This window comes from Chelonia mydas, chromosome 14 (assembly GCF_015237465.2).
Source record: "Chelonia mydas isolate rCheMyd1 chromosome 14, rCheMyd1.pri.v2, whole genome shotgun sequence".
Lineage (NCBI taxonomy): Eukaryota > Metazoa > Chordata > Testudines > Cheloniidae > Chelonia > Chelonia mydas.
Genome location: NC_051254.2, coordinates 3,186,170 through 3,204,496, shown reverse-complemented (window position 1 = coordinate 3,204,496; position 18,327 = coordinate 3,186,170). Strand labels below are relative to the sequence as shown.

Genomic DNA, 18,327 nt, shown 5'->3' with positions numbered 1-18,327 from the left:
TGCATTGGCCACAGCCCATGTCTCCACGTCCAGAGGCATTGCAGAATGCTGCATGCTAACGTTCAGAGTCGCAAGAAGCCAGTGTATGTTCCAGCAGGTTCGAAACTCTACTTTTTAACCTGAAGCAATGGAGGTAAACAAAGTGATCACAGATTACTCCAGCAATCTGTGGAAATTTCCATGAACCAGTGATTCATTGGGTCAGTCTTCAGATTATTTCAAATGTTTTATAACTCCTACCCATAATTGTCTTTTTCGTTATGTGCTTCGGGAAGGCTTGAGGGGCGCTCTAGTGGGTGTAGTTGTCCTTTGAATTCAAACATGTTTGGCTCCAGTACCTTTACTTTTTCTGGAACATTTTTAAACTGATGGGAAGCTTAGTCACTTCTGGTTTTAAAGACCATTTGGGTCTCATTAAATGCAAAAAGGCCTGAGGTCAGAGACACTACCTCATAGTCACTGGGTGTGTGACAGCAAGCTGGGCGAAGCATTGCTTATGCATTTTGTTGGGAGCAAGAGTCCTGAGTAGATTTGGCCTTGCAGTGAGAAGACAAAGATGGTTAGTAATGTAACACCCTGGCCACGCCTGTCAGCATGATAGCAGGAGCATTGCTCAAGCACTGTGGTCACCAGACAATGTCCAGCTTGATAATTAGTCTGTCTACCTTTATGCTTCAGCCTTTTGCTTCCTGCCCTAAGCTGTCGTGCAGGGTTGCTGTGGGCTCTTAAGCAGCTGCCACATTTCACCTCAGTTGACTGTTTCACTGGTGAGCAAGAATAATTCATATATGTAGTGTGTGCATCAGCTTGAAAAGCACTTTAGGATGAAAGGGGCAATATTAATGTAAGTTTATTGTGACGGTTGGATGAGAACCAAGAAGCCAATGTTTGTGTAGTGTGGAATATATTTATAGAACAATTTAGCATCCGAATGTGGAAGGGGAAACTATTAAATTCCTGTCTCCACTAGTTGCATAAAGGAGTAGATGCATCTTAAATTCCTGCCAGTAGGAAAAGGTGACCCGTGTAAAGCCGGAGAAATATAAAGCGGCAAGTGTATTACAGTCTGCTCATCACATAAGGAAAAGATCTTGTATCTTTACTCTTAATATGTGGTGTTGATGCTTTTGAAAGGACTTAAGAAATTTCTCTGAGTTAGTAATGCTGCAGAAATAGAAGCCTGTGTCAGGGATCAAAGCCATACAGCTGGGAGAAATTAGTGAGAGTGTTACAGGTTCGAGGACTCTGGCAAGCAGGCAAAGAGGTGCTTCAAGGCAAAATAACAGCTCTCTTCATTCATCAAGGCTTTCTTGTATGGCGCATATCAAGATGCATTTGTGGAACGGGGTCAGAGGCTAGCATGCCCCTCAGTGTGTTACAGCTGTTGCTGAAAATAAGATTCCCATGTGAACAAGTGTGACTTATCTCAATGGTCTATCAGCTGTAGACATGTCTTAAATATCATGAAAACAGGAAAACTGATGGCACCAGATTTGCTCTGTTTCATAAACCAAAGTATTTTTCCTTAGCCGTTTGCCTTGTGATTCCTGAATGTCTTTACCTTTCTCTTTGTATTGGCCTCTTGCCCTGCTACTCACAGAAACCATCCCATTAGCACTGGCAGCATGGCGCTTTCTCTGAGTGGATATTCAGTCTGTGCGGTGTGAAAGCTGTAAATGTGTTCTGGAGTGAAAATCGGGGGCTTTCAGGACCAGGAATATAAATTACTCTGCTAAATAATTTTCTCATCATGATCAACTCGAAAGGAAAAACCATCCCACTGGTAAACCCAGTGGTTCGAAGTGCGGGATTAGTGAGGACTATCAGGTGTTGCAGTGCAACATTCTGTTATATTACGATGTTGCAGAAAAACCGGTTAGCACTTCTCAACAACAGTAACTCCACACAATCTGCTCAAGGCCTCCTCTCTTCTCAATATGTAGACACACAATGGCTGTAATTATGATAACCATTCTCTCCTGTAGCTCGAGATACCAGGGTATTGTTAACCCTCCTCCTTAGTTCATTTTCCAGCAGTATGGGCAGGCTAAAGATTCCACTTTGTATCAGGACTGCAGAAGGCTTGGGTTTATCCTAATACGTTAGAAGTCCCTGCCCTCTGTCTTCTGTCTCCTCACTGTTTTCGTGTATTTCCGGGAAGTAAATAAGTGCATCTATCCATCTTGCTTAAGCTATGAATGTAACTTAAACATTGGGGGCCTGATAATGGGATCGAAGTCAGTGGGAGCGGTGGGTGCTCAGCACCTTTGGAAATTTGATGGTGTATGTATCCTTACAGTCATCTGGGTGCTTTGTGCCTATGACCATTGCTGCACATTGTGTGTGAATGCTGCAAACTCTTCAAGCTGCCTTCACCTAGTCTGCAGAATTCATGGCTTTCCATTATCAAGCTGTCATTTTGTTGTGCACCCCAGCGAACCCCAGGCTGCAGCGCTGTCTTGGAGTCGGTGGTAGCACGGCAGGACTCTTATTTCATGGATGTCTCAACATTTCATCAAGTGGAGCAAAAAAGTGAGAGCTCTGAGTTTTATGGACCCTTTGAAGCATTTAAGTAGTCATGGGTTGGTACTTTTGTGGGACTAGATTCTTCTGTCAACTTTAGGCAAATGCCTGGGATCTCAGCACAAACAAGAAGATGTCATCCTTGTTGTGTGTTACATTTTATTGTTGCTTTAATATCCAAGAAACTTGCTCTGGGATGGGGAAAGATTAAAGCCCTTTTTAGTGACGCTTGTGTTACAAAAGGGACATTTCCCCTCATGCCAGAGATCAGTGGGTTTGGTCTTTGAATTTGGACGACCGCTCAGCTTCGTGCAGCGTCGGCGCGAGAAGCATCAGCTGTTCAACTTTCGTTTCCGTTCAAGCTCTCGAAAACCCCACTCCATCCAGCTCTTGGAGTGACTTGACAGCCTTTTGCCGCTTTTTATTAAGGCCAAATGGGATTACCAACCCCAACTTCTCCTAGGCCAATACCAGTCTCGGACTGGACTGTGTTACTTGTGCTCAATTTATAAATTCCCTCTCCTCCTGTCTGTAAAACTTGAAAGTCTGATAATTGTTACATACAACACGACTGCACCTCTGGCCTTTGTTAGAGGAGTCCCTGCAGGTTATGATGACGGGAATTCTCTGAGCAACCAAAACATGGAGGAACGTTCTTGTAAGTGGAGAAAAGAGTGCTCTGCAATCCAGTTTTTGTTCTTCTTTCAAAACCTGCAGAAGGGTGCTGTGGTGACTGCTCTTTCCGGCCATTGCTCGGGAATGGCCAGAGAATGGACCAGGGGGTGTTTCCATCTTAATCTTAACCATCTTAACCTCATACCACAAAGGTTCTCCTCTTGTGCATGCCTTTGTTTTGTGGGAGGAGCTTCCTTGAATATAGAGTTCTCTGTCCCCAACCATGGATAGTTGTGGGGGAGGATGGAAGGACACTGGGTTTATTCTTCTTGCAAAAGCTTGCCACATGCAGAGAGTTCCCAGCAGTAAGAGACTTGATAGATGTTCAAAGGTCACCCTGTCTCAGCTGGTAGGAGAGAGCTGTCCTACAGTAACCACCTGGTCTGTACCAGGAAGCACTTCTGCCTCTCAGTGAGTAGAAAGCACATGGCAGTTCTTAGCATAGTTCAGAAAATTGGCTAGTTCTGTGCCCATAGCAGTTTAAATAAGATTAAATAATCAAAAGCAGGCCCCATGGATTTTTACAGCATCTTGAGTGAGTGTGTTCTCATTAGAATGCCGTTGTGATGGGAAGTGAAAAGTCTGTTGCTAGGTCTGCGCTAAGAGGAAGCGTGTGCGTGTAATATGCTACTAATAACCACTTGTATTGGCCTTCTCCAGGCTGTGAGTGTTGGAGCTGGGAAGGGCTTCCTTCAGTCTCAGAAATATCCCTGTGGGAGACTGCAGCGTGGCTTAGTAGAGACAGCACTGGACAGGGAGTCAGGACTCTCCAGGGTTCTGCTCCCAGTGCTGTCATTGACCTGCTGTGTGAGCGTAGGCAGGTCTCTTCACCTCTGCCTCAGATTTCCTATCTGTGACACGAGGATGACACTTACCTTCATAGTGTAACACTCAGATCTATAGGCGAAAAGAGCTAAATAAACTTGGTCTAACTCCAAAGCAACATAAGCAGCATAAACTCAGGGAAGATCTGATCATGAGGGAGAATATCATCAGTGTCAATGAGTCTCCATATTAAAAGGTTCTTCCCTTGGAGAATAAGGAGCCCTGGTCCATTTGTTGTTGTTTATTAGTTGTACGTAGACCCCAGGAGCCCCAGTCAAGGACCAGAACCCCATGGTGTTAGGCGCTGTACAAACACAGAACACAGAGACAGTCCCTGTTGCAAGGGCAATCTAAGTGTAAGACAAGAGACAATAGGTGGATACAGACAGAGAGGGGAATACAAGTGGGATGATATTGGGCAGCATGGTAGGCGGTCTCAGATGACTAGCAATCCAAATTGCTGTCAAGTTTTTTTGTATGCATCATGGCAAAGGAGAGTTTGGAGTATTGCTCTCACCCGTAGTGCATGGTTGATTGTACATACGTTGATCCATAGTGACTGAGAATCTGAACTCTTCCTGAGCTGCCCTGTCCATATTGCAAGCCCTGCAGCCAGCTTGCCAGCAGAAGCATGAGAAAGTTGAGAGTAACTTCCTTGGTTAATGGGTATTTCTCCATGCTGATGGATTAATCATTTTCCTATTGGGAGACAGAAGCTGCAGTACCATTAGGTCAAACTGTTTCAAAATGTTGGGATTGCAGGAGCTGATCTCCACTCCTGTCTCTAGTATGATTCATTGCCCAATTCCTCTGGGGCCTATTGTTTGATTCTTGTCCAGACAGCGAGTAGAATTTGAGCCTTCATTAACTCCTTGCTGCCCTCCATTTGGAGCTGTGGCTGCTAAGCAGAGCGTGTGGCACTGGGAATCCCCGAGTCCTGAGTTACAGTAATAGCATACCACATATGTGGATAAAGGCTGCTAGGGCTCTGGTGACTGCCAAATTTGGAGTGATCTCGTAGCAATCCTCCCAGCTTGACATTTGTTAGGGCTATAAAATGTAACTGCCTAATAAAACTGTACCTGTGGGGAGGAGGAAGGTGCCTACTTCGTTCCACAAGGAGGGAGGCACAGACACTTCCTTTAGCTGGGGGGTGTTAGGTGTCAATTTGGTAGTAACAATTTTAGAAAATATCTTTCAAGCCTTAGTAGCATGACATTAAAAAGAAGGCTTTTAACATGGAAATCCCCAGAGGGGAAGATTAAAGCGAACAGGTGCTGGAAAAATGTTTCTGCATATTAGAACTTAATTAGATTTGAAAATGAATTCCAGATGGGCTAATTATGTGTGAGTTGTTGCAGGTTCTTTCTTGCAGGGGCAGGAGAGTGTTTGGGAAACTGATGTAGCTTGATTGGATTTGATTCCTAATTCTTGCAGTATTGCTGAGATTTAGACGCAGGCTGGCTTTCGGGCCCTGTGATCCCTCTGAAAAGGCTCCACATCTCCTGCTGCTGCTGTCAGAGCCAGGGAGATCTAAGGCCACAAGCAACCAGGCTTGTTGCTAAAATAACCAGGGGGCCAACAACCTGTCACGTTCAAGGAGAAATGATTCTGATCAGAATTACTTGTAAAGGAAACTTCAAAGACGGGACGGTTGATTCTACAAAGGGGGAACTATTTCCAGGGACACATGGCGTTTACGGGTGCCATTGGCTTCTACAAGCAAAGTAGCGTGCCAAAGCGTGCTTGAGCATGTGACTGACTGAGCGTGTGGGGACTGTCCAGAGCGACAGCAGGGGGTGCTGGTTACAGTGCTGCATGTTTCTGATACAGAAATACTAGAGCAGTGGTTCTCAACCTGCGGGCCGCTTGCTGGCCAGTCAGCACACCGCTGCGGCCCGTGTGACACCCTCAGGGCCATACAGGTAGTGTGTATGTGTATATATATTGTGTGGATGCAGCCCACAGAACACACAGAAAGCTACATATGTGGCCCACAGTGGTAAATAGGTTGAGAATCGCTGTACTAGAGTAACTGAGAAATGTTACTAGTGGGAGCGTAGCAGCATATTCAAAGCCAGAAAATGTAGCTTTCAAAGGGACAGTGTTCTCCATGAGTGTCTCTGTGAAGTGTTGCTTCCTGGCTCCGTTTTAGGAGTTCTTCACAAAACCCCAGAAGATACCCCCTCTGTCTGCAATGTGGGGCTGAGGGACAAATTTCATGGCCTTTTTACAGCGTTCCCCAGGAAGTAAATGGAGCATGCCGGAGCGAGAGCCCTGTATGAGTCTGTGTAATTGCCATGGGCTCTGCCTACCAGCCACTCTGAGAAAGCTCAGCAAATGTGAACTTTTCCATAAGGTCTGTGACTGGAAATCATGGATGTGTGATTTATGTGAGGCTTGATGAATGATTTATATCACGTGAAGGGATGATTTAGGTAGAAAATACAGTCCCCTCTTACAGAATCTGTAATGAAGAGTCAGTTCTTATTCATTTATTTCTGAAGCTGTTTGAACTCAGCGTGTTTGACATAAATCAAGTCTAATTGTCATTTCATGATTAATGAACATATGCTGGCCATTTTTCTTCATAATTAAACTTTATGTTCAGTTCATGTGACAAAGCAAAACAAGTTTAGGCTTTGCCAGGTTGTGTGGCTTTTCCAGGTCTGTGTATTTAGGAAAAAGTGGCTGGTTTTCCAGTGGCCCTGAATAGACCCTGCTGGGCACGAGCACATGTAATTTGAGTGGAGACTCCAGCACGTTGACCTGACCGTTCAGCCTGTGCAGAAAGTCAGTTTTGTGTCCAGCTGTGGTGTAAAGGGGACATTTCGTTATGAATACGGCGTCTTTTGGCTTGTCTGCTTCAAACATCAACTGAGATCTGGGGTGGAATTATCTGAGAAGCAGGGATGCTGTTCGAAGTGCAGCTATCGTGTCCAGTGTTGCCTCAACTGCAGGGACAGCTACACATCTGCCCTTCAAACAGTAACTTACCACCCAACAAAATGACAGAGGAAAGTGAATAGCTGTCTGTATCTTTCATAAATCTGCAAAACAGTCCTAATAGTTTAAAAGCCCCAAATCTATCTGGGTGTTCCAGCTCAGGGATCCATATGGTCTACATCAGTTCCATCCAGTTCACTAACTGTGCTCTTCTTATTTCAGGACATAGACAAGTTTGGCAACGAGATCACTCAGCTGGCTCGCCCGCTCCCTGTTGAGTACCTAATCATAGATGTAAGTATTCGCTGCAGTATTGAAGCAGAGTTCCTTTTGCATCACCGAACCTTCTGAAAAATCCACAAAGTCTGAAGGTTTTAACTCGAGTTTGCTTTCTTTAAACAACTCTTTAAACCTGAGAGTGCAGCAGTCAGCATGCTTTCGTGTGAGTGCAACACTCGGGGGTGGGTGGTGATGTGGTGCCAGAGAAATGCATTTACTTCTCCAAAAGGCGCCGCCTGGAGTGTCTTATTGCTGTTATGAAACAGAATTTATCCATCAGATGAAGGAAGCAGTAAGCCCCATGGATATGCTGGGCATTAAATCACTGGGAGCTAATTAGAAAGCTCCAGTTGTCTCTTTTGTAGCAGTGATTAAGAACACTGCTCATTCCAGTGATGAGCAAGCTGGGTTTGTAGTATGAAAAGGCCTACAGCTCCTTCATTGCCAGTTCCTAATGCTTTCATTCTGGAGACTGAATCCTAGTTGCAGTTCTGTGTTCAGGTCCCATCTGCCCACCACTGAATGTGTCCCCCCAGGGAGCAGTGTTGTTTCTTGGGCTATGCATCCTTGAGTGTTGGGAGCCAAAGGGCAATTGGTCTGAGAGTCCTGCCTGCCAACACACTTGGGAGCAGTGTTAAAACTCTGCCACTGTCTTTCAATTTTAATGGGGGCCTTTCCTGGATGGGAGACTGGGAGGCAGATAATTCAGATGACAGAAAATATTGCGGGAGTGGAGGTGGTGCCACCAATGATTAAATCCATTCAAAGCGACTGGTCCACTCCAGCTGGTGCTAGCGTGAATACAAATGTCCTAAGCACTGCCCCAGGAAACCCCAGATGTGGGGAAGCAGGTGGACTGGAAACCAAACACTTGCTCTTCCTCTTTGTTGGTTTTTTTCCGTGGGGTGTGTTACTTGTCAAAGCTGCGTTTGGGCTGAAGACTTTGACACGTGATTTCTGCAGTGAAGTATTGCGTTTGGAACAATGGGACCCATTGTGTGGAGCCCATTCCAATTGATAGCACTGGAATGTATTTATTACCCCGGCAGTAAAGGCATCTGGTTTTGGACTACCTGGGGTGTAATTAAGATGAAAACAGATTGACAGAACATGCCCTTAGGAGACTTCTGGAATGATGAAAACTGAATTTCTGAAGCATCTTTTTAAAAAATAAAATAAAATAACAAAACCCCTAACCAAGTATTTTTCTGGCTTATATTGCAAAGGATGTTATTTCTGCACCTTTGGTGTCAACTACAAACCACACACATCCCTGATTGAAAAGCTCTTTGTTTATAAGACTTTAATAGCCACAGAATCAGAGTACAAAGGCACCTTGCCTGCCCATCCGTTCTTCGGGCCCACCCACCACCCTCCTTCCAAGTGATGTCAGCAGCAAAGAGGGGGAATATTAGTGAGTCCCAGGATAGTGCGTACAAAGCTCAATTTAATAAAATGCACAAGGCCAGAAGCGGATGGCAAAGTGTTTGTTTGAGCCCTACATGGCTCAGTTCCACCCATAAGAACTTAGAAGCCCACTTGCTCGCATGGGAGGCATGTGGTTTCTGAGCCATATTCTCCCCTGCGTCTGGCGAAGTCCCCACCAACCCAGTGACGGTACTGGGGGGCCTGGGCTAGCTGACCAAAGAGCGTATCGATGGCAGGGGATTCCAAGATTAGAAGGAGACTCGGAAACCCTGCATCAGAGGGGGGCCTCATCCTTTGCTGGAATGGCTGATTCCAGTGGCAGAAAGGTGCACGAGATTAGAGACGGGCTGGAGATCCTACTTGGATGCTTAAGCAGTTGGGGAAGTCACTTACCATTTGGATAAAAGCTTGTATCTGCTTCAGTGCTTTTGCTGCCCGTCGTGCAGAGAAAACCTTGTATTTGGAGAAGTGATCTGGGAGAACTCTTTCTTCGTTTCTCAGACGGCCCCAAGTCCCAGCTGCAGATTTCAGTAATGCCTCCCTGTTCCTCTCTAATCCAACCTCCTCGGTGTAATTCTTCCAATGCATAAAAAGAGCCGGGTCCAAGTCGCCAGCCTCAGACGCACAGTTGTCGGATCAGTGGGGGGGAGGTCTGCTGTGCTTCCACAGGCTATCTGAGCCTGCCCATTTTCAGGAGAGAGTTGGATGCCACGCTCGCTGTGTTTATGAATGCTGGGGCCAGCCTGGAAAAGGGAAGTGTTGATTAAATCTCCTTGGAAATGGGAAAAAGGCTCTAGAAGTTCCACCTAATAATCACTGTGTGGCCTTCGTGGCTGAACGCTGCGCTGTGAAGTGCACAGCGTTTCTCAGCTATTGGAGGCAGTGGGCCTAGGTCTCCAGTGTCTGGGAATCAGGCCTGGCCTGTCTACTCAGCATCCCAGCACTGTGCTCTAATACCTTTTCCTTGGATTTTTAGATTACCACAACTTTCCCCAAGGATCCAGTTTACACGTTTTCTATTTCTCAAAATCCGTTCCCTATTGAGAACCGTGACGTGCTGGGAGAAACTCAGGTAAGGAATGCTTTAAAGTGCGTGTGTCCTACCTGTACAATCGTACACATGGATGTAATCTTCTCCATGTGTCCCTTACACTAAGCCCTCTGAAAGGGAACAGCAGTAGAGAGACTGCAGCAGCTGTTCCATTGAGCCGTCTCCTCATAGTTTGATCCACGCTTGGCACTCTGCTCAGCAAAACTTCCCTCTCTGAATGCTTTGCACCTCCCTATAAACCATCCCTTCTGGATGTGCCAATCCGCACCCATCCCAGTGATATGAATGAGGCCTTTTTGCTTGCCTAGAATTGCCTCTTGCAAGTAACTTCTAGAAAGGAGCTGCCAGTCCCATGGTGTTTGTTTGATCAAGAATCAGTTAAGAGTGCATCCTGTATGTGACAAACTGCACTGCTTCCCCACACTGCTAGGGGTGGGTCAAACAACATGCAGGGCCTACAGTGGCTCCTGGGTTTAGTGCTGACACTGAGAATGCTGGCTGCTTTTGTGGAATGGTTTTAAAAAGCTGAACTGCTCATTACAGAAAGAGGCAGCTATCAAATTACCTAAGCCACATGTGAGCTGGCAAAATCAGCGGGCATTTTGGGTTACTTGGTAATAGTAATGGTCTGTCCCTCTCAAAAGGGATCTGCGTGGAAAGTAGCAAAGATTTCTTCTGAAATAGTTGGACGTAAAATGAATCCGAAGTGCATAGTCCCTGCACAAACACAAACTCCTGCAGAAGCTGTGAGAGGGGCAGCTAGAACGTATCACTTAGCAGGTCAGGGTTTTTGCTGTGTAGAGGAGTAGTCAGCACTGCGGCCTGTGTGACTGTACAGTTAGAGGATTCCTCACCCCTGACCCTGGCCTTCTCCCCCTTGCTGTGACGCATTGGCCTCTTCTGCACCTGGCGAGCCTACTCCACTTCAGCGCAATTGGCTGATGGAGGCTTCAGGGGGCATGACCCTGGTAGCCAGCTCACTGTCATTCCGGACGGGGGCACCAAGATTCCACTGGGACATTATCTTCCCATGGCCCCTGTTCCTTCACTGCCCCAAACTGGCGTGGCTCTGAGATGGTGCTGTCTGACTTGCTGCCATTCCGAGTGCTCCAGTGTCTGGGCTCAGCTCTCTATGCCCTGGGGTCTTTCAGATGTCTAAATCATTCCAGATTCCCTTTCTCTGGAAATGTGAAAGGCTGCAATTCAGTCTGCAAGGCTCTCTGATTTCAGGATGTCAGTGAGCATCGCAATTGTGTCTATTGATAGAGGAAGGAATTTTACCAGTATCATCTTTGTCAGTGTATCTGAATGGAAAAATCAAGTTCTCACATTGGGGTAAGGAAATATGACTTCTGGATTGTTTTTCTTCCCCTTTCCAATCTTTGCAGGACTTCCACAGCTTGGCCACGTACCTATCTCAAAACACTTCCTCTGTTTTCCTTGACATCATCTCTGATTTCCACCTGCTCCTTTTTCTGGTCACCAATGAGGTCATGCCTCTGCAGGTATGTAATCGAAGACCATGATTTTGGCTAATGACAAAGGCAGAGAGGGCTCGCAGTGAGCATCACATGACAGACCGGCACTAACCTCCTCCTCCTCCTCCAGAATCGAGGCAGAAGCATAAGTCGCATGTGCGGTGGAAAGCGCCGTGTGTCTGTTACTCCCAATCTGAGTTCTCAGACCCAGCTTGTTTGCTGGTTTATCCATAGTTCCTGCTGAGAACATGCAGCTTGACAACTGTCTTTCCTTCTCAGTGACCCTTTTGGTTGGTGGTAAGAAGCTAGATTTGTCTGAGTTCTGGAAGTCCTGCTCCGCCTCTGCATGGTGGTGGCTGTGAGAGCAGGGTCCCAGGCGGGATACAGCCTCTTGGCTCCGGCTCGGATAGCTGGAAAGGTTTAAAAGTATTGGAATCAGAAATTCCTGTTATAATGATAACAAGATCAGTCTCACCAAATCTATTCCAGGACAACTACTTCCTGTCTTTGCAGCTCTGGCTGTATTGGCTTGGCACTAGGAGCTTGGCTGCGTATCAGGCGCTCCGTTAACATCTGCACCACTCATATTTTCCCATTTGTAAATAACAGACCAACAAGAAAAGCCATGTGTTTTCCAGAAGCTTCGAGAATTCCACAAACTGAGCATGTGTAGCCCAGCTGGGCTGCCAGTGGGCAGCTGGAGATCAGGACCAATCAGGGGGATTTTGTGTGTGTTGTGTTCAGAATTTTGTCCAGAATTTTTTTTTTCTCTTTGTGATAAAAGTGTGAGTGAGCCTTAGCTCTCTTGCAGGTTCACTGCAGCAATGGGCAGCAGCTGCCATTCAGGGGGGCCGGTGGACTGGCTGTTTTAACTCCCTACAGGTGATCTAGTGCTCCTGAAATGAGATGGCTAGAGCCAGACCTAATGTAGGTAGGCACCATACAAGTTTCCCCTGTGTAAACCTACCGATACACCTCAAAACTATTGTCCAAGCCCTCCTGCTATTCCTGCCCTGGACCTCGAGTAAAGTCTCCGTTTCTTGATTAGGTGTATGGTGGCTTCATCCAATTCTGCTAAGTTTTACAGCCTAACATTAATACAAAGTTACTAGATACTTCTGGCCCACTTTTCTGTGCAGAGGGGTGCAACAAGTGACTTTTGGCTCCAGCATATATTCATTTATAGATTGTAAAGCCAGAAAGGACCACTGTGATCATCTGGTCTGATATAGACACGCCCTGAATTAATTGCTCTAGCTTCTGTTTGGCCAAGTGTCGGGGTATGTCAGCCCTGGGGAGAAACTGGAAGCAGGGAGGGTCCGCTTGCTTGTGTCCCCAGAATGGCACCTTTGTAAAAGGGTGAAAGATCAAACTAAAGAGTTTGGGTTTTTTTTAGAATTCCTGGCAGCCACTGGGGAATAAACTCACTATGGAGCTTGGAGTGCGGGGGGCAGGGGCTTGCAGGAGCGCAGCCCTGGTCCGTGTGCGCTGGGTTGAGACTTGTGTGCTCTCTCGTACAGGACAGCATCAGCTTGCTGCTGGAGGCAGTGAGGACCAGGAACGAGGAGCTGGCGCAGACCTGGAAGAAATCGGAGCAATGGGCCACCATTGAACAGCTCTGTAGTGAGTCCCCAGAATCCTGTAGCTGAGTCACATCTCCCTTCCGGATCAGCAAGGAGGGGCAATGAAGCGGTTTGCCTGGGCTGGCTGCCGAGTGGCACAGCCATGCACCCACGGGACAGAGTGTGGGAATGAGCTGGCTCCCAAGGCCTGCAGGGGCTCAGAGCCCTGGGGGCCCAAGCAGTACCCACCTCCTGGGCCAAAGTCAGGAGCGCCACTGGAGGGCAGTGGCGTGAAGCAGAGACCCCCCAATCCGCATGCTCTGCGGTAGGGAGGTGGCCCTGGAGTTGCTGGTCTGAGTGCTGTTAGACTGGCCTGATTTACCTGAGCCAATCCTAGATCTGTGAGACAGAAGTGCTGAAATCTCTGGGTGCCCTTGTCTGCCTCAGTCTCCTGCCTGGGATAGGTGTTGTGACATCACAGCGGCAAGCAGTCTGCCATGCAACGACCCACCCCGTTTGGTCAGACGCCTGCTAATGCTGACGCTTAGCACAGAACCCAGCCCGCTGTCTGGGTGCAAAGGCACAGGCGTGGGGAATGCAGGTTTAGTACCATGAGCTTCTCTGGCCTCTAAGCTGAGGCAGGAGAGACTGCTGGTTTTAGACTCGGAGGTCCCAAGGTCAGGCCCCGCCGCTCCCCCTCCTGCCTCCACTCCTCCCCTCTTCCCAGCCTTGACCTCTGCTCTGTTTCTCCCTTACAGGCACAGTTGGAGTCCAAGTCTCGGGGCTCCATGAATATGGTGCCATGGGCAGTTCAACACATGCTGCATCCTCAGCCATGTGGGCTTGCCAACACTGCACCTTCATGAACCAGCCCGGCACAGGCCACTGCGAGATGTGCAGCCTTCCCAGGACCTAGCCCCTGCTGCTTGGAGCTAGGGGCAGACTTAAAAATACAGAGGCAAACCCGTTAAAAAGCAGGATGGTTTCTCATGCCCCCTTCCCCGTAACCATGCGCCACAAGAGGCAGACCAAGTGAGGGGGGGCTGCCATGTCTGTGTCTCCAATTGCAGGACTCTCGGCACTGTCCTTTCCGGGGCCTAGCAATAGGGAGGGGAGGCCAGCTGGCTGCTGGTGGGATTTCATCTGGAAGCTGGAACACCCCGCGCTGTTAGCCCGGCATGAGGAGACCCTTCGCTTCAGTGTCCACACACTCAGCTCCCCCGAGATCTCCCTGCGCTGTCGTCCTCTGACTGGCTATCCTGCCATCTCCAGGGGCTCTCTCTAGGCTTTGTGCTGCCATCAGAGGCTGGTCCAGTTAGACGGCAGCTGCTTCTCCCTCTGAGCTGAGCAAGCTCTGGTGCGCAAGGCAAAGTGGGGTGGCTGGGCTGGCCATCTCCACAGGTGCATGGCAGCAAGGGGCTGACCTCCCTCTAGTAGCTTGCATGATGTGCAGCTCCCCTGTGCCGGCCTGGGAGGAAGTGATGCTGTAGGCATGGCTTGGTCCCACAGCCGCTCTTAGCAGGGGATCACTGTCCCCCTCCCCAGCACTCCTCCTCCAATGCCTGGTTTGTTTGTCAGCGGTCGGCTCATCTCCAGTGGTTTTCTGTAGCCCTCGGTGCCTGACTCGGCTGAGCCTCCACCATAATTACAGCGTTGACTAAATGGTCTGCAGCTGGAGAACATACGATGAGCACCAGTGCTGGGCCAGGAGCAAAGCTGCCACGCCCCAGCACTCATCCGCAGTGCTTGTGGTCCTCTTGGCATCCGAGTGGAGAGCTGGCGTCCCTTTGTGTACCCAAGAGCCCTGTCCCTCCTGGGTGACCCCTCACTGCAGCCCAGAAGCACGGTGAACGGCCTCTCTCCACAAAGCGGATTTGGCAGTCGCGTCTCGGCTCTCCCCTGCCTAGGGCCATGGCATCCTGATTGAAAGGGCATGCGGGGCGGGGTGGGCTGGGTCTGCTCCTGCTTGCTAGATCTCCCAAGGGCCAACGAACAAGCAGAGGGAGCTCGCTGTCCCAGACTAGAGGTGGGGCTGGCACCTTGGCTTATCGCTTTTGTTAAAGCGGTGGGTGGGCAGCCTGGGCCCATGGGGCAGCCGCCCCAGCTCTGTGGAGCAGGCATCCTTTCACTCACGCCTTTCTCCCTTAAGGACACAGCCCACCATAGGGTGCAAGCCGGGCACAGCAACACAGCGCATGCTCCTTCCATTACCACAGCCTTGCATTTACTGCCGTCTCCTCCATCTGCCAGCCACTGTGTCGTCCCTTGGGGGCTGCCCTGGAGGAGCTGCTTCCCTTGGCCATCTCCCCCCTACAGAGTGAGGCTCTGGCACTTAAGAAGCGAATGTAACTTGTAAGTCCGCTTTGCATTAGCAAGTGCAGGGCCTGGCTCCAGCACAGACAAGGCACCCATTCTGCATTAGACCCCCCCAGGCCTGGGCTGGCTTCTTTTCCTTTTGGCTGCTTGGTAGTTAGCCCCAGTCCTGCAGCCAGAGCCCAGGTGCCCAAGCAAAGGGACGAGCCCCACACCTTTGTTTTCAGCAGCTGATCCGCTCCACTGGAGCGAAATGAGCCCCACAGCAAACATGCAGCATGTTCCATCCTTCCAACTTGCCTGGGTCTGCTCGCAGCAGTCCAGTCTTGATAGGTGCTCTTTAGTGTCTGACGTTCAGAGCTGGCCTTGGGGGCCACAGCAGGGGTGTTTGTGGGGGCCAGGCCACAATGGGCAGGTCTCCCACTAAATCACCACTCTGCTCTCCCTTTACATTTAGACCCGTGGCGGCGGCGGCTGCTGCTCCTGTTTTTAACCCCACTGGGGCAGAATTGCAGGTCTTGTTCTTCCTCGGCTTGCTGACTTAGTGACCTTAAGAGCATCCCAGCTGGCCAGCCCCTGAGCCCAGGCTAGGCGCGTCTGTTAGCATGGGGAAGTGCCATTTGAAAGCCTGCCTTTCCCCCGCCCGGAGTCTTGCTGAGGTGGTGTCTGACCCTCTGCGACCCCACTGTGGCATTTTGACCTGTTTGCCATTCCCGGAGCAGCACCCGGCCCCTGGGGTTCGCTGCCTCTCTCCAATTGTACTCATTCAAACGCCCCAACGTTTCCTGTGCTGCCTTGTAAGGAAGCCCTTCCCAGCTGTTCAGAGAGGCCCTTGCTCTCCTTATCCAAAGAGAACCATGGTGGCCATCAGCAGCTCAGTTGAAACGGGAGGAGTGGGTCCCCTTGGCAGGATAATGCTGCGAGTTTGTTTCCTCCCAGACTGATAGGGGAACTAGGACTGGCTGATCATAATGGGTCAAACAGACCCTTGGTACCCCATCAGCCGGGGCTCCCCCTTTTCCCCTCTCCAGGAGGCCAGTAGTGGGGTGGGCAAGCTGGGGGGAGGGGTGGGGGACACAGTTTGACTTCTTACAGCTCATCCCCGCACTCTCCGTGGCAGTGCGGATGCATCCCACCCCTTTCACTGCAACCCATGAACAGCTGGCAGGAGTGACATGGTTTCTACCCTTCGCAGTGGAAGGGTCCTTCGCGCCATCCTGCTGCTGTTTGAAGAGTAGTCGATTGCTGCCTGGCTGCGTTTGCCGGGAGGGCAGGCGGCTGTCTGTCCGTCTCTGGGTTTGTGTGTGAGTCTCCTGGGCCATGGCTGCTCTTGCTTTTCTGTGCGCTTCGGCTTGCAGAGGTGTGCGTGTTGGGTGTGGACTGGAGTTACCTTAATTAAAGCCCTGCAAGTAAAATCTAATAAAAGCGCCTGAAATGTGAACAAGGCTGCTGGCCTCTGCTGTGTTTATTGACCCACCCCAGCCGGAATCCTGCCTGGTTCTCTGACCCAAGCTGAGCAGCCGCCTCCGGCCTGTTTGCACCGCTGCTCGGTGCGGAGTTGGCAGCCGCGAGGCCGTGCGGCTGCGTAGGCTGGTGGGGACACGAGGGGTTTGGTAGCCAGGCCTGTGTTGTCAGCACGTAAAGACACATTACCGTGGGGCCTGCACCAGGCAAGGGCAGTGGGCGCTGGCTCCCAGGGAGCATCCTGCACTGTGCCCCAAGGGAGCTTCATCCAGCAGGTAAAGAAACAATCCAGCTCTCCCCCGTGCGCGGCCGCCTCCTGCCTGCAGGGCCTGGGAGCAGAGCGACGGGGCTGAGGCTCGGGGAGCAGCTCACCCACGGCTAGGGGCTCCAAGGAGTCCTGCCTTTGGGTGGAGCAATTCTGCATCCACTTCTGCCCGCGGGCCAGTCTCAGACACCCTGAAGCTTGGCCCCTGCTGTATGTGGTATAACCACAAATGAAAATAACCCTCGTCGGTGATCTGAGCTGAACGGCCACAGGGGTGAGGGAGCAGAATAAAGCTGCTGGATGGTGCAGTGGGGCGAGAGCGGCTGGACCAGGTTAGTTCCCCACGCCCCAGCAGGGCACCAGCAGCTATCTGCTTCTCCACGGCCCAGGACTGGAGTAGCCGGGACCGCTGCCGGCTCGGAGGCAGGTGTCTGGCAGTGCTGTGGGGATCCTGAGCCGGCAGGGGAGGACTGACACAGCCTAGGGATGGGAGCCCAGGGCAGGGGCAGCAGGGGAGGCAGCTGGGCTGCAGGGAGCGAGGACCGGGAGCCAGTCCCAGCCGGCCTTCATTTGGGTCAGCTGGCATTTTAAAAAGGGAAGTGGTGGCTGGGGTTGGCAGGCGGTGGGGAAGGCCTGGCCCCGGGCCGGGGCTGGGGCGGCAGAACAGCCTCCTTGGCTAGCTCAGTAAGACCTTAAACCCCGTCTGCCCCGGGCCACCTGCCAGCACTGGGGAGCGGAGCTGGCTCTGCGGCCGTGCTGAGTAGACGGGGCAGCGTCCCACTCCGCCACCCTAGCAGGAGGGGTTAGAAGCCTGAAAGGAGCTAGGCCTGGGCCTCAAGATGGATGACTTGTACCTCTCCTCCTGCAGCCGTCGGCAGGCCTCTGCCCCTCGGGACGTGGCCCGATGCTGAAAGGAGGGTGCAATGGCTGCTTTCCTCCCCGAGACGGTGGCGGGAGCTCTGCAGAAACACTGGCCTTGCTGCGTGGCAGGGGCTCCCCAACCGCGCTACTAGGCCACTCGCCTGCTATGGTCGATCCGGCCCCGACTGCCGGCGTAACTGGGGTTTCTTCCCCTGCTGGGCCCTGGGGGGGGGGAACAGGCTGTGAGCAGGAGCTTAGAGCATCCCCAGGAGCCATGACGAGAGAGCCTGGAACCGCCCCTCGTTCACGGGCGATGGGCTCTCTGCTGTGCACTGCAGGGTGGTGGCAGACGGGACCCCACCCAGGCACCATGCCTCCCGGCTGCCTCCCCGCTGCCCCTGCCACCCGCAGGACGGGTTCAGCGAGCGACTGGTGCCCAGGGTGCAGCTGCACTAGGCTGCACCGTGGCAGTGGAGGTTAAAATCCAGCTGGCGCGAGGGAGACTGCTCCACAAACCCTGACTTAGCTCCACAACATGGTAGCTACGAAGCATTTTGAAAGTGGCTTTTTCTCTGATCGTTATGTGTAAACCACCCCCACCCCTGCAGCCCCAGTGCAGCCGTGAGCCTGGCTCACCAAGCCTCCGTCCGCAGAGCT

The 18,327-nt window shown here is 50.8% G+C and overlaps 1 protein-coding gene across 1 annotated transcript in view; it reads left to right on the top strand.

The window, feature by feature from the left end:
- The window catches only part of NPLOC4 (NPL4 homolog, ubiquitin recognition factor), a 42,304-nt gene extending 25,783 nt beyond the window's left edge, over positions 1-16,521 (top strand). The window contains exons 13-17 of the mRNA XM_037913942.2: positions 7,192-7,263; positions 9,653-9,748; positions 11,116-11,232; positions 12,726-12,828; positions 13,526-16,521. Of these exons, the coding sequence (XP_037769870.1) occupies positions 7,192-7,263; positions 9,653-9,748; positions 11,116-11,232; positions 12,726-12,828; positions 13,526-13,683 (546 nt within the window). The 3' untranslated portion in view covers positions 13,684-16,521. The remainder of the gene's footprint in view (positions 1-7,191; positions 7,264-9,652; positions 9,749-11,115; positions 11,233-12,725; positions 12,829-13,525) is intronic.
- The last annotated feature ends 1,806 nt before the right edge of the window (positions 16,522-18,327 follow it).